This window comes from Piliocolobus tephrosceles, chromosome 11 (assembly GCF_002776525.5).
Source record: "Piliocolobus tephrosceles isolate RC106 chromosome 11, ASM277652v3, whole genome shotgun sequence".
Classification (NCBI taxonomy): domain Eukaryota; kingdom Metazoa; phylum Chordata; class Mammalia; order Primates; family Cercopithecidae; genus Piliocolobus; species Piliocolobus tephrosceles.
Window position 1 is genome coordinate 29,624,118 of NC_045444.1, and position 16,326 is coordinate 29,640,443.

Sequence of the window (16,326 nt, forward strand, 5' to 3'; positions counted from 1 at the left end):
GTGGGGGAAGCTTACATAATTTGTAATAGTTATTGCTGCGCTACCTTGGAATTTTTTGGTATGATTAACTGAGTAAAAAATAAATAAATAAATGAAAACCTTCCTGGGTAATCTAGAAAAGCTATTGGAGCTCATTCACTTAGGATTTCACATAAGAGTTTAAAAAGCGATTTCAATGGATTGTTTCAAAATGACTTAACATCTGGATTATGGTGGAGGGTAGGTTAAAAAATAATCTACAGGGATCTTCACTTCTGGATTTATTGTTCCATAATAACTTAGAAATTACTTTGGTTTTAACCAGTTTGAGCTTTTCCTCCAAAACATTACTATTCTTCTGTTAAAATGCATTATTCTATTTTAACAAAATCTTGAAGGATTTGTATTTGCAATGCCTATAAAGGCATTTCATAAAAGAAAACAAACCAAGAAACCATAGGCTTTGTAAAAGCAATGCTGATCACATGACCGTGTCTATGTGTCATTTGATAAACTGAATTCTTCCCAGAAAGAGAGACAGAACCTCAACTGGACTTACTGAGCGGGTGATTATCAATCACCAAACAGTCACCCTATAATTCATTAACATTAAGTAACATTGACTAAGTACCCCTAATTGCCAGGCACTCTGGTTAGATGCCATGGAAAAAACTCCCCCTAAACAAAAAAAAGGTTTCTGTCTCTATCTTGAAAAACTTTAGAACCTAAAACAAATGCCACTATTAAAAACATGAAATGAGTAGGGCTAGGAGGAATGTGGAAAGTGCAAAGTTCTGTTACATGTTTATGTGGTACACTGGACTGCATAGTGCCTTTGGTGCGTGGACATTCACAGTCAGGGGGATTAACACATCACTGGAATTTAAATCAGGGAAGATGTCTGTGGAAGGCAGAGGATTACAAGGCATCACTAGAGAAATATAATGATGACTACCATCATGGAAAGGCAGGTAACACCACACATTAAGAGAAACAGGAGGAATATTAGTCTCAAAAAAAAAAAAGTAGAAAAAGTAGGCTAATTAAAGAGAAGTTACGTCTACTGGGACGGAGTGGAAAAAGTCTTAGTGACCGGAAAGGAGAAATATATTTAAATTCACACACAATCATGTATATAACATAAAAATATATAGCAAAGAAACAGATGATCTATCTGTCAATCCACCTGTCCACCTATCTGTCCATCCATCCATCCATCCATCCATCCATCCATCCATCCATCCATATCATCTAGCTATGTACTTCCCAACTCACCCACCCCTGACTATGATGTTAAGTGAAGTCTGGTGTAAGAATTTGATCAAAAGAATGGTGACAGAGGATCCTTAGGCAAATGTGGGTCTTAAGCAGTTGAAGATGACTGTCATAAGCACACCATAATGAAACAGTGTCTTTTGCAACAATTACTATGTTTACAAAATGAATCATGCTTAGTGAACTTTTTAACCTTGTTGGGCAGGAAAACGGTACAAGAGTTTTCGTTTATGATATTCTACTATAGCAATACCAAGATAGTGACTGCTATTGGTATTATAACAATACCAAGATAGTGACTGTCCTTATGCTGACATGGTGTGTTAAAATGTTAAAAACAATCCAAGAGGCAATGAGAAACTAAATGTTGAATCTGTATTTATTTTCCATATGTTAAATGATTTGGAAAATAGTCAGCAAGGCACCAAATATGGGATTTTGGAAATTATAAATGGGATTCTGGTGAGGCTCTTTCTTTGGCCATGGATTTCTTAGTATCTATTTTCTTACCACTAATTCAAAATCCTGAAATAGATTCCCATAGATTAATCTAATAGTGCTATGTTAGAGGATAAAATAAAACTGTAAGTCATATAGCAACACGGTAATTTTAGCCAGATATTTGATTATAATTTTTCCCAAAAATTCTAGTAAAATTCTTTAGAGAGCTTTTTGTTTTTTAAATGCCAGAGTTCATTCTCTTTAAAGACAAAATTCTTTAAAGATAAAAACCAAACAAACAAACTAACCAATAAATTCCCCAAAACACTCTAGGCATGAGAAAGGTAACTAAAGAAAACTTATCACCAAATTGAGAATGACTATAAATAATTAGAACCTTATTATTTCACGTGAGCTTTGACTGTCTAATTGATGGCAAAACACAGAACTGGCTGGATGATCCCTTTCGAAGAGCTATTGGTCATTATTCTTAGTCAATCTGACAACTAGCTACTTAAAATAGTTATAAAGCAAATATTCCTTACATCAAGGGTTACTTAACTGTGAAAATGAATAATACTACTGGAAAACATCTATGAAATCATCTTTTTTAGAGATCAGAACACGTAAGATGGATTCTCACAGGTATGAGGAAGTTTTGGTGGAGTGTGCTGAAAAGCAGAGAGCCAGAGCATGTGAACATCTTTTCCGGAACCATTATTCTGTGAGGATCATTCTTATCTTAGAAAAACAGATTTACACATAACATTGAAATAGAACAAAGAACATTAGTGTCCAAAAATTAGCACTTTGCCCTTCTGTTCACAGCCTAGCATGGTACCTGAAGACTGATTTCCAAAAGTATTCTCCACCCCACATTATCCTCTGTCCTTCTCAAAGTATTCTATTACAAGGTAATGACCAGAAAAGCCTAAAAGATTTAAGATGGCCTAATCACCATACTTTTCCTAAGTTATTTCAGCAATGAGAAAACCAAGGTAAGTTTATTCCGGCCTGAAAAGCATATCATTCAATCATCCAAAACACATCCTTTCAGAAGACTAGTCATTTATTTTGTTTTTGAAGTTATATTTTTAAACCTCAGAGAGTCAAAGAGTGAAACAGAGCAATTTATTTTAGTACCAAGTAATAAAGCATAATTTTCCATTTTATATCAATCATATATTGTGTTAGAAATTGCCAAAGTTTCTAAAAATATAGATGTCAAAGTCATTCAATATTATGGTACATGTTTTACTTCAGCGACTAATCTAAGTTCGTTTCAAAACTGTTTTTCATTCTCAATGACTGGACTTTGTCCTTTCTGAATTCACACTTTTTATATCAACTTTGCACAAATTGATTTATCATTATTTTATGGAAAATGCTGCAAATACCATATAGCTCATAAAAAGTCATTCTACTTTAAGCGAAGAGCTTTGATAATTTCCCTATATCCCAAGTGATGAGCTCATGGTAGAACTTATAACTATGGCTCCTCTAATAATTTCAAACTTTTTAACATGCCTCATGGCCCACTTCTTATTTTTATTAACAAGAATGCATCCAATTATGGGCCAATCACAGAGGTTTAATGATCTGAGCAGAATTTCTTGTATCATAGATCTGTATCCTAGGGTTTCCTAGCTACTTAGCCCACATTGAGGCAAATTGTGTTTGGTCTGAGAGAGTTGACTTTTATAAGATAAACCCTTGTTCACTGTCAAGTTTTAAACCAAAAAAAATACAATATGTTAATATTCAGGGAAAAAAAATTTAGTCTATGAGAACAAAAAATTAGGCAATTCCAATGGCTGGTGGCAGCCATATTTACATACATCACATCGATTCCATTTGACAGTGGTTTTCAAAGGGTAGCCTGAATTCTTGGGTGTATTCAAGACTTTTTCAAGGAGGCTGCAAAGTAAAATCATTTTCATAAGGATACTAAAGATGTAATTTGCCTTTTTCTCTGTGTTGACATAGGCCCTCATAGTGAAAAACACTGGTGAATAAAGCTGCTGGTGTCTTAGCACAATTCAAGGCAATGGCACAAATAAGTCTGTTTTACTTAAGCATGTCCTTGAAGAAGCAGTAAAATTTATTAATTTTATTAAAGTTCATCCCCTTGATATTTTTTAATATTCTATGTAATAAAATGAGGAATACACATGCATACCAAGATACAATAGCTGTCCTGAGGAAAAGTATTTGCATGCTTGTTTGAGTTGTGAGCTAAACTAGTTGTCTTTTCATGAAACAGTGACTTTATTTCAAAGAACAACTGATAGACAAACCACAGTTAATCAGACTTTGCTATTTGGCAGACATTTTCTCAAACATGAACCGTGTGAACTTGTCACTCAAGGAAAAACAAGTGATAATACTTGTTGCAATGATAAATTTAACCTTTAAGGGAACATTAGAATTTTGAAAAAATTGCACTCACACTCTTAGCTTGACAGCTTCCCATTACTCAAAAATGTCTCTTTAAGAGATCAATGCTGATATTAACAAATATGATTTTTTGAAATTGTATAATGAATTGTGTCAACATTTAGAAGATCTTCAATTTGGTGAACCTATATTTCCCAAATAACCAATGCATGATGCTACAAAATCCATTCAAACTGCATGCAATGGAGCATGAAGAAATCATTTATGTGATTTCATACTCCATATTGCAGCAAACCTTTAAGGAACTCCTACTTGTCAAGTTTTGGTATAGTATCAAAGAAGAATATCTACAGTAATCTGAAGAAATCATTAAACACTCAACTTTTCCAGCTATATTTCTTTGTGAGGCAGAATTTCTTCATAAACTTCTACCAAAAGAAGATATTGCAACAAATTAAACACTTAAGCAGTTATAAGAATCCAAATATCTTCTATTTAGACAGACATAGATTTTTAAAAATGTAATGTTGCTCTTCTCACTGATTTTTTTTTTTTTGGAAAATACAGTTAATTTTCATAAAAACACATTATTTATGTTAACATATATTTGGTTCTTTATTGCTATTTTAAAACACTCTAATGTAGATTTTAAAACTTTTTCCTCAGTTTTAATTTCTAATACAGTAAATGTTGATAGGTATAATCCCAACAAACAAGAGCTCTTTGGTATCCCAGTAATTTTTAAGAGTATGTAGGGGTCTTGAGACCAAAGAGTTTGAGACCTGTGGCCTTGAGAGAGTGATCCTTCAATATAGTCTAAACTTGTTTTTTTTTGGTCCTTCCAGCAGTGTGTCTTTTATGCCCATCATAATTATTATTAGAGAATGCTTAAAGGCTGGAACGTGGATTAATATTACAATATTTGTATAATATTTGGAAAGAAAATAGTTAAAAAAAAAAAAAAAAAAGCAGTGCCAATTGCAGCCTGTTTTTTACAGGTCTTTCTCTATAAGTCACTTCTATTAACCATGCCTTGCTATAGATGTTTATAACAAAACATTAAGGACTGGGTAGAAAGGAGAAAACAAATTACTCTGCAGAGAACCCAGCAACTCTGCTAAAATACTGTCAGTTATTTATCTACTGTCAGCAGATGTTGTACACTATAATCCTTGACAAGCTCAGTTTGAGAAAGAATGAGGAGAGGGGCAAGCATTGCATTTAAGGGCCTGTTCTCATGCACAGACATTTTAACACAGATTTAAAGCCAGAATGTGTCTTCTAGAAAATGTCACTTTTGATTTTGATACATATTCTAGCAAGTAGGCTCTACATTTGGTTGACTTAGTATGAGATATGTTAGAGGCTGACACTATATTTTAGACCATTCATGATCCCAGTGTGGAACTAACACAATGAGGTCAGCATCACTTCATTTTTAGAGTTGGCTACTGCAACTGCATGATTTCATGGGCATATTTTTTTATGATAAAGAGGAGGGTTTTATTTTTCTTTCGTTAGGCAAGGTAATGACAAGATCTAAGAATCCAACTGCCCTCTCCAGTGTTCCTTCCTCCTTTAGGTTTACATGGAAACAATCATCAATGCATTTTCTCTGGTAAAGATACATGGCCAAGGTGAAAATGCAACAGACTTCCTGCTTCTAAAGAGCTTCCTGCAGGCTACTGTAAAGAAAACCCCCCTTTTCAAGCAGGGAGTTAAGGCAGCTCAAAATACTGACAAGAATATGTGAAGTACAAGGATGGGGGAGGCTCAAACTAAGGGGGATGAATAAGAAACACATCCCTGGTCATTTGTAGTAGAAACCATAGTTTCCTTCTGAATACCATTCATATTGACTGGTCAATTATATGATTTCCACCCATATGATCAGGGGTCTAAAGAAATGTGTGCTTGTAACTGGGGATGTTTGATGAATGCTGAACCAGAATCTTAATTTTCTAATTCATATTCACCAATTAAAAATAAACTGTATTTTTATGAGCAAATTTACATAAATCAGATGATAAAGCATCTACCACTAAAGGGTAGGAGTTCAGCTCACAACATTTGCATAAATTCTCCTAACGAAAATATAGGCGTTTTAGATTTTCATTGAAGAGTCTTGCTGCGATGGAACTCTAATGGGCTTAGAACAGTAAATTTTGAAGAAACTGATTGCTACCCCTGTAGCTAGTAAATGTCTGCCTAGACCCAGTGGCATTTGAAAAAAGTGTTTTATCATAAAATTATCCCAGCAGAGTCCATTCTGCAAGATAACATCATCATCATCATCATCAGTACTCCATGCAGGACCCAACAGCTCTGGCACAATATTGCCAGTCATTTATCTGTTGTCAGCACAGGTTACACACTGTAATCCTTGACTGCCTCGGAATTAGAATGTCTTTGATGTCCCCACAAGAGTTTTTTGCCCGAAGGCTTTACCAATGCTCGGCGGCTCAGTGTTTATTCCTCGTAATCTTCCTCTCATCTCCAGGCTAGCAGTGACAGATGGTTATGGGCACACAATAGTATTAAGAGTTTGATATTTTTTTTATGCTGTGCTCTCTGTACAACAAATAGCTATCAGACGCGGGCCAGAGAGCTGACATGGCTCGCTTAGGTAATGGCAAACAAACAGCTCGGGTTGATGCTTTCTGTCATTTCCCCTCCTAACCCTGCTTGTTTTCATTGTATACTCTCAAAGGTAAACTATATTAACCTTATAGACTGTTATTAAAAAGATATATCTATATGAGCATAAAGTGCTTTTCTTTTCTCTTTTTCTTACTCTTTTGATTATGAAAGTAATACTGCTGACATATTGAACAAATATCGAATGTCAACATAAATTTTTAGTGTGTGATAATATCCCCCTTCATATAGCTGTGTGTCAGGCGGGAACCTGCGGATGATGCATAGCAGTAAATAACCCAAACAAAATTAGTTCTCTTGTCAGCTTCTACCTTGTATGTCCCCAGGCATCAGTAAAATTGACTGCACGCTAGATTTTCAAAATTAGCCCTAATGTTAGCTATGTGTCTGGCAACCTCCAAGTTTCCAATGTTCTACTATATTACCCGTAAGGATGAATGTGTTACTTTTATATTTTGGCATTTACTCTTGCTGATGCGGCTTTTTTTCCCTCTTCTCCAAATTAAAAATAATTTAGCTTTAACAATAAGAATGTGCACAAACATAATGCTGCATCTCTTTAAGCAACTAACTTTAGGCAATTAAATTAAATTAAAGCAAAAATATACAAAGGAAGAGAGGGAATTATTCAATTTAGTATTGTTAATTTTATTAACATAGCTCTGTCTTATTTTGTGCAAAGTATTGAATAACATGGTTTTCACTCTGCCCTCCATATTGCTGTTTTGTAAAAGCAGACTAGAAATTACTTAATTTAACATTTTCATGATAACCTGGAACCAACTTTTAGAACTGATTTTCTTGCAATAAAGAGTACTTCAGAGACAACCAAAGGTTAATGCAATAAAAGAAAAAGCTTTTCAAAAGGGAGTAAATGATGACATCTATTTTACCTTGAAACAGGTTAATCTCATCTAGACCCACTGCATTTTAAAATCACATCAAAGAATATTGAACTCTGTCACAATCGAAGTAAAATATGATTTAAATATACCTGTTACTACCTTAGAAAGGCTATGCTGGAAGTGTGAAGTTGCACAAACAAATTCAAAAACACATTACACATCAACTTTCAATCCCTACATTTTACGTTCATACATTTAGAATCAAAGATGAAAATCCCTTTAGGTACCAGATGCTGCAGATCAGCTGGGAGAGCTTCTAGAGTTTTAATGTGCTGGAAGGCAAATCCTCGGCAAAGGCGCTTTGCCCGGCCGGTGTGGTATGCTTATTACTTTACCTGCAAACGGTTGCTCTCAGAAAATCGGACCTAATGATCAGCCTAGCATCTCTGCAATAAAGAGACCATAATCTGTGGGGGAAGTGAACTCTAATCAGGCCACATGCAGATTAAACTAACTGGGAGGAATAAAAACTAGATTAAAATGTTCATGCCTAATACCAGAAGATTATCAGGACATTTTACCTCTTTAAATCCTAATTTATAGGAGCCAGGGTTAAGTTTGAGTTTATATTTGGTGAGATTACATGCTGCAGTTGATTTTCCTCTGTTTGGAAAAGACTCGGCTAGAAAGTATTTTGCTTAGCACAATACAGAGGCATCTGAGTGAAGGGAATGGTTTCAAATGTACTGATATACATATTATGACAAGTAAAATGAAGCCACCCCGTTGAAACTGGCCAAAGTAGTAAATAATGGAAATTATTCTAGCTTTAATGTTAGTATTGCTTTATCAGTGTATATACATGAAAGAGTTTTGTGACAACTGTGTGTGTGCGTGTGCATAAAATGGAATCTGATTCTTATATTTTGAAACTTTTTGAACAAGACTTGATATGCTAGAAGTGCCTACCCACTACTGTTAGTTGAGTAGATCACTGCAAATCGTTATCTGTAATTCAAATTTAATCTAAGCGCATGACCATTAATGTGAAGATATTTAGTAGTATCACCTTGGCAGATCATGAGTAATATCACCACATTAAAATAATCTTTTTCTAAAGCAATAAGGACAGTAAATTATTATGTCAATCAACAGAATATATTTTCTTTTACCAGTTCTACAACTCTTACTAAATTGGCATGCCTTGACTTACCACCTGTGAGGCCAGACAATGTGCAGCAGTCTTTGCTGATTAGCAACTCCACCCAAAGTGGCACAGGGATTAACAGTCAGATTTTGTTTATTTTCACCAAAATGAGAGCTTGAATTCTCTGGCGAGGTGGACTTTTTCAAGTCTGACTCCTGTCTTAATGAGTTACCCAAGTATTCTCGTCGTGCAGTATCAAGGCCACAGTGTGCATCACACTCTGAATTAGAATTCTTCAATAAACCCTCCGAATCTCTCTGCTCCGGCTGAAAAGGAAGGGCCATGGATAGAACCGTACCGCCATTTCCTTTAAGGCTGAGCATCTTCTTTAAATGGGTTGTTTTGTGCTTGGGCATGAATCTGTTACAAAAAAAGAATGCAACATACTTTTAGTGGCAGAAAATATGTAAAATTTGTCCTTTACCTTCCTGTAAGGACATAATGATTATATATAAAACTGAGAAAAAATAAAGATGTTATACAAAAATTCCAGAAAAAAGTGCAAAAAGTAGTAGCCACTAAGAGAAGTTCAAAAGTTTGAAATTGGACTGGGCTGTCTTTGAATGGTTTCCAAAGAGTTTCTATGGCTATAAAACTTGCACTGCACATACCATAAAACATAACATTAGAGGGATGGTTTATCACTCTTCCCTCACTCATCCTTCTGGATTTCCATTTTGTGTTTTCCAATCACCACATGGCCCAGTGCTTATTTTCAGGCCATACTTGTTCATTAACCTACAAAAATGTTTGAAACTGCCTTGATTAACACTGGTCATTTCTGCTCATGACTGTTCTGTATTCCTGGGCACCTGAATATACTTTGTATTAAATTGACTTGGCTAATGTTTCCTGAAGTATATTTTAATATCTTTTTTATTATCATCTCTCCTATCTTTCCATGACACTTTATCACACAGAGTTCAGTATCTGTTACTTATTGATAGAGAATCAAAATAAAACGAAACCTTAAAAAAGTATAGCTTAAATCCTGTAAGCCACATATACAGATAGAGGGGCTATCCTCAAGGAGCTCACCGTCTATTGGAAAGCAAACCAGTAGTGCTTAGAGCAGAGTGAGAGACAGACACACGAACAGCCAACTAACCTACCTTGGAACATACTATACATACAATGGCCATTCCGGTTTTTTTAAATGGAGGGGAAGAAGAGATTAATGCTGATTTGGGGCTCAGTAAAGGCTTAAAGGTTTTAGGTAAAGGATTTTGCAAGACAGAGTCAGGGAAGCTCTAGAGTCAGAGAACATGTGACCAAAGGAAAAAGGGGTGAAGAAATACAACTCCTTAGGAAATAACATGCAACCCAAAGAGACTGGGATGCAGGTCTGGATGTAAGGTCTAGAGGGGTAGACTAGGCCAGGCTACCAAGTGCTTTCTCAGAGTTCCTGAGCCCCATCCAGAAACTTGGCCCCTTCCCTGAATTGTTGTGTAGGGGAAGAAATGGGTTTCGGAGGTAGGTGAAAAAGAAAAAGCATGGAAAAAGCAAAAGGGAACATCTGAAAGAGTAGAAAGAGAATCCAAGAGAGTAATATCATATTACTGAAATGAATCAAGAACCCTCAAAGAATGTGTAAAATGGGGCATAAAACGCTACAGAGGTGCTACAGAGCAGAAAGAAGAAGCTTTTGGCCTTGTTACGTCATAGGTCACTGGCTACTCCGACAGGCCACTCTCTGCTCCGGCTGAAAGACAGTGCACCTTGAAGAGTGGTGTGGGCAGAAATCAGACTGCAGGAGGCTAGGGTTTGTGTATGAAAGAGAGGCAGGCCGGGCGCCACGGCTCATGCCCGTAATCCCAGCACTTTGGGAGGCCGAGGTGGGCGGATCACGAGGTGAGGAGATCGAGATCATCCTGGGTAACTCAGTGAAACCCCGTCTCCACTAAAAATACAAAAAAACTAGCCGGGCGTGGGAGCGTGCACCTGTAGTCCCAGCTGCTGGGGAGGCTGAGACAGCAGAATGGCGTGAACACGGGAGGCGGAGTTTGCAGTGAGCCAAGATCGCACCACTGCACTCCAGCCTGGGTGACAGAGCAAGACTGTCTCAACAACAACAACAACAACAACAACAACAACAAAAAAAAAAAGAGGCAGAGAAAAAAGTAGGTAGAGTAAAATGAGGCACATGGGCATAGTGTTATTCACTTAGGAATACTTGCTAGGGAAGGAAGCAGGATCCTGAAGAAACAGAAAGATCTTATAAGATGGGAGGAGAAAAACATTATAACATGTGTGATCATGGTGTGGGTGAAAAGCAAGGTCTTGTAAAGATAGTGAACCTAGCTTTCTTGCAAAGCTGAGGGAAGAAGAGAAAAATGAAGCTGAAAAACCAAAACAGCTTTAGGTGGCAAGTGTAGAATCTAAGGAGTTGTCTCATTAAAGCGTTAGGTCAGTTCATCTATTTCAGTGAGGTGAACAAAGGTGGAGATGGGCTTTCAGAAACTCACTGAGGCCTCAGGACAGTCACCGTGGAGACAGGAAGAGGGCGTTAAAAAGGGCTGAAAGCAAGGGCTGATAGGCAACACTAAGAAACAACGGAGGAGCCACAGGAGCTAGAAACAAAGTCTTTCGCTGTAGGACACTATGTACATTCCAGAACCAGAAAGCTTGTTTTGGGGGCTTCTATGTTTGTTTCATAAAGATATTTAAATTTCTATTCTAATTTCAAATACCTTGAGGAAAGTCAAACAAATATATAAGAACTCCTCAAGTAATAACTAGATGATTGTATATAGAAAAACAAAACACAAAGAGTGGTGCTAACTCCTTAAATATGCCCTAATAAAATAGTAAATTTAGTCCTTGATTTAAAATGGAAAGAAACCTGGGTATTTACAGATTATAGTTTCAAACCGCACAGGCCCCAAATTACTGTGGGAACCAATCAACTTCTTCCTGAAACAAATTCAAAATACTAAAGAGATTCTAGAAACTAAAACACAGCAATAAAAAATTGCCATTGATCACCAGAAAAGGTAAAAAAATAGAATGACTATGACACTATCTTCAATTCTCCTAAAGAAATGGAACAAATGGTAAGAGAAGGAACATCTGTACATATCTGGAAAACAATAAAGCAAGTGAAGTAACCTATTTATTTATGTCAGATAAAGAGTGCCAGGCAAGCTTAATAAGGATTTCAACAGAATCACAAGCTCAGCTTATGAAGGATTCACCAAAAAAAAAAAAAAAAAAAAAAAAAAAAGGAAAAAAAAAGAAAAAAAAAATCAATGGGATTCAAACAACATATCTTCATTTTAGGAAACAGTATCATGACCCATCTTACTCATGAAATTCATTTATATTGGCCAGCATGCGAACAAAATTGCAAATAAAAAGAGATGGGAGATTGGCTAAAGGGTTGTAAACAACAGCAATTGGTAACTGACAAGGAATTTAGCTGTGGGCAAGGTGCGAGGCCTGCGAGAACGTTCCCTAAATGTTCTCAAGGATGAATAGAATCCCATGTCAAGAAAGGTTGCAGATGACTGATTTGATAGGTGGTAGTGAATAGGGACATGGAAAGATGCAGAATACAAATAGGGGCAGTAACCAAAACAGTTTACAAATCTCACAAAATTGAAAACAATCAAAATAAACCTTGAATGCAATTAGGGCACATAAAAAACACCATTTAGACCATCCTGAATTGGACAAGATGAGCAAGAGTTGATTTGATTCAGTGAACTGATGCCATTTAGTTCTGGATCTTGTTGCACAGGGAAGGAAGATACTAAGTCTGTCAGGATAGAACCCTGTGCAAATGCTGATGTCATCTGGGGCACCTGAGAACTGTGTATGTTTGAAAATTAGAGAGTGTTTAGAAGAGCAATAATAATAATTAAGGCAATGGAAAAAATGATTTATGAGGACAGATTAAAGGAGCTAACTATGAATAGCCTGGTTAAGTGACAACCAGAAGGGTACATAATAAGAGTCTCCAAGGAAAAAGAATAATTATTTAGCTTCCTACAAGGGGATGTAACTAGGAGCAATGAGATGAAATTAAGAATGGGAAAATTTAAGCTCAATTTCAAGAAAAACTCCCGGACGGTGTAATTTATTAGCTCATGGAATCAATTCCCTATGGAAATGCTACAGCTAGGGAAACTTAATAATAGAACTGGACAACCTACCAATAAATAATATAGATAACAATCTGGTACTTGAAAGAAGGTAGTTACAAGCTAGGTTTTCCTTGTTTATAATATCTTTTCATATTTTTCTTATAATCTATTCATTATAGTAATTGTCACCAAAAGAAGTATTTAGGCAATTAGCCAAATCTAACAGGATACTTCCTTTAGTTGGGGAAAGTTAAAAACACTTTAGTTTTCATACACTCTGCGGTAAGAATGAAGGCAGAATCTGAAACATTTTTGTACTACTTTGTTACAATAAACCTAGTCTTGAACTAGGCTGAACAACTGTATTAATAATTCTATAAACAAAACAAAACCAACCACATCCACCATCCCACACAATCTATTCTGATTCTCTGTGCCATGAAACTCATATTTTCATAGACATGTTTAATATAAACAGTTTATTGCCATAATAGAAATCAAAAAAACTTTATTTCAGCTTTTCTAAATGTAGCTCTATGGTCAATTACTTCACATCAATACCAAGATCAAATAGGCATAATACTAACAAGCAGTTTGCTTAATAATAGTCACCACACTAATTAACCCATCCAGAACATTCTTAATCAGACACTATTTATAATGTACAGTTAAGAGAAGCCTGGCAATAAACTGTTCTATGCGAATAAAAAAAAGAAAATAATACCTTACTGATGGGGTGAAACTGGCTTTTCTATAGAACTGGACAGAATGTTTGTGCTGTCCTGGCATTAACTCAATAACGTGACTATGCAAATAGGCACATGTCTGAACACTTCCTTTCTCTTTCCCAGTTCCAACTCTGGTGGAGGTGCTAATGAGAAGAGAAAAGGTCCTGAGGTAAGAAGTGAAAGAGAGAAAAGAAAGGGTCAGAAGAAAAACAGTGATCCACATATGTCAGGTTTCCCATTTAGTAATTTCCCCATTTCTCTTAAAGAAATTCTACTGTCCATCTTACAGAATGCTTCTTCCTGTTTCCAAATCTCTTAGAAACTCCACCAGAACCTATTTCTATCTTTAGAAACATTCTGATTGCCGTAATCATTTCCAATCTGTTATTAGTCATGGGATCTCCACCCCCAACTCCTTTCCAACCAATAGCCAATATGCAAAACAGAAACAGAGACCCTCTCCTGCTGCCCATCCTCTCAAACTCCTTTCCTCCCCACCTCTGTCTGCCAGTATGGCTCCAGAGGCATTGCCACAAAACCCCAGTACTATGTTGGGCAATGTTTAAAGACACAGCTGGAACAAGCACTTTCTAGACCTAAATGTATACCCCTTACCATAGACCCCATGTTCAAACACAAACCTAAGATCGACCTATAGGAACAACCAAAGGCCTTTGCCTTTTTCATATCAGCCAGGAAAAGACAAGATTTAAGAGCAGTTTTAAATGCCACTAAGATTGATGGTAAGCAAAAGAAGTGCTCTGGGCACCTTAGCTTATTTCTGCTCTAGTCAAAAGGCTAGAGTACTTGCAGTTGACTCATGGAGGTAGTCAAAAGGCAGCAGTAAGGTTAACATGAAACAAGTCAACTTGGGACATTCATGTTGATTCATGTGCCACTGAAGAGAATATCATGGCTGAAATGCACGCTATGGTGGAATACACTCCTCACAACTGTCTTTTTGAGAGATTTTAATAAAAAGTACTTACAACAGTAAGTTCAATCTATAGAACCTCATAAATAAATGCCCAAGGGTAAAAGTCCATATAACAGAGATTATTAGTCATCTTGTTTCTCAAAACACATTTGGAAGATAGTAGGTGAAAAAAATGGTATTAATTAGTGTATGATTAAAGAGAAAGAAAGAGCGTGTGTAACTGATAAAAGATTATTCCGTATTTGAGCCAGTGAAGAGATATAAGGGTGTTAGTAACTGGAATAAGGAAACTGGCCCTCATGGGGCAGACAAGGAGAGAGGGAGTTGATGAACCTCAGCGTGTCTCACGTTCTAGCTCAGCTTTGGGGGACGGAGGAGTAGTAGAGCCACAGTGTTGTATCCCTCAGGCTGGTGTTTCACAGGTGTGTTTTGTGCAACACTGATTCCATGGGACACATGGAGATGTTGCACCAGAGATGGTTTTGTAAGAAAACAAGTTTGGAAAATGCTAAGTTAAATAAAGCTAAACATTTCTTTACTATAAACTTCCCAAAGTACATGTTACTGTATATTATAAATATGTTCATTCATTAACACTTTTTGTTTATTCAGTAAGTACCTATTGAGCACGTAATACATGATGGGGATGTGATCATTGTTTTCCAAGCTTACTGGAGTAAGAAACCTGTCCGCCTCCTCCTCACGCACCCCTGGAGGACACAGCTTAAGAATTAATAGACAACAAAGGATACTCTGGGAAATACTACTCCAGGCCCTAGGAGGTGCATAGCCAGAGTCTGAGAAGCATGGGGCAGCCAGATGGGCAGTAGCATATTTAATATAATAGAGATTGCAAAAGGAATGAGAAATACATTTACGTGGGAAAATGATGAAAGCCAAATTTGAAGCCATACACCAATGTGACAGAACAGTAGACAAAAGGACGTCTAAAAGAAAGCAGGAGAACCAGTGAAAAACTGACAGAAAATATGGTTCAAGGCTAATATGGATGACAGCAGAAAAAATATCAACAGTTTTTATCAAAATGATTTCTGTAGATTCCTGGATAGAAACCAAATTGAGGAGAAGGAAAATAGAAATTAAAATAAATAACTTTTCCAAAACTAACTGGGAAGACACATTGAGGCAGTTCAGCGATCTAAGGCCTTGGGTGATTTACAAAAAAAAAACTATTCATTGTTGCCAAACAATGTGCTGGAAATTAATTATAAAATTAACATTTTTAGAATCTGGCCACATAAGCAAATATCAAAGATAATTAAAAAATCATGCTAGCCCACATGTGTCCAATATATCACTTATATGATGAGCAGATTTATATAACCTATAAAGTATAAAAGTAAAAATTTTGATACGGCATTCTCATGCATACACATACACCCCCATTCCTCGTCACACTATCTTCACTAAATAAAGGAATCAAAAGCAAGGAAACCCATCCCAATTTAAAACTAGATGTTTGGATACCACATCATTAAACAGAAAGACACACTTATCCTTGACTGGTTGGCTGCAGTATGGCTGCATGCTCTTCTTTGCTGGTAATGGCTAACAGCTAATATTCATAAAATAGGTGGCACATGTCTATGAAGGAGGTTTCAGTAAAAAACTCTGGCAGAATATTATTTAAATAAACTTGAATCACAGATGAGCCAATCATGATGCACACTGCACAAATGCTCTGGGGGAACACCAGCTAGCCCCACTGTGGCTGTGAGGCTATGTTGTTAAGTATTCAATGCTTGGTGACTGA

General features: G+C 36.4%; 1 protein-coding gene across 11 annotated transcripts in view; it reads right to left on the reverse strand.

Moving 5' to 3' along the window:
* Window positions 1-16,326, reverse strand: part of GTDC1 (glycosyltransferase like domain containing 1) — a 393,529-nt gene that overhangs the window by 52,887 nt on the left and 324,316 nt on the right. For 5 of the 11 annotated variants that reach the window (XM_023217484.2, XM_023217486.2, XM_031936422.1 and 2 more), the window contains exon 7: window positions 8,809-9,162. The exons of 2 other annotated variants lie outside the window; for them this stretch is intronic. In XM_023217484.2, the coding sequence (XP_023073252.1) occupies window positions 8,809-9,162 (354 nt within the window). Of the gene's footprint in view, window positions 1-8,808; window positions 9,163-13,611; window positions 13,780-16,326 lie in introns of all 11 variants that reach the window. 4 more of the 11 variants (XM_023217481.2, XM_023217485.2, XM_023217483.2 and 1 more) reach the window with 1 other exon arrangement.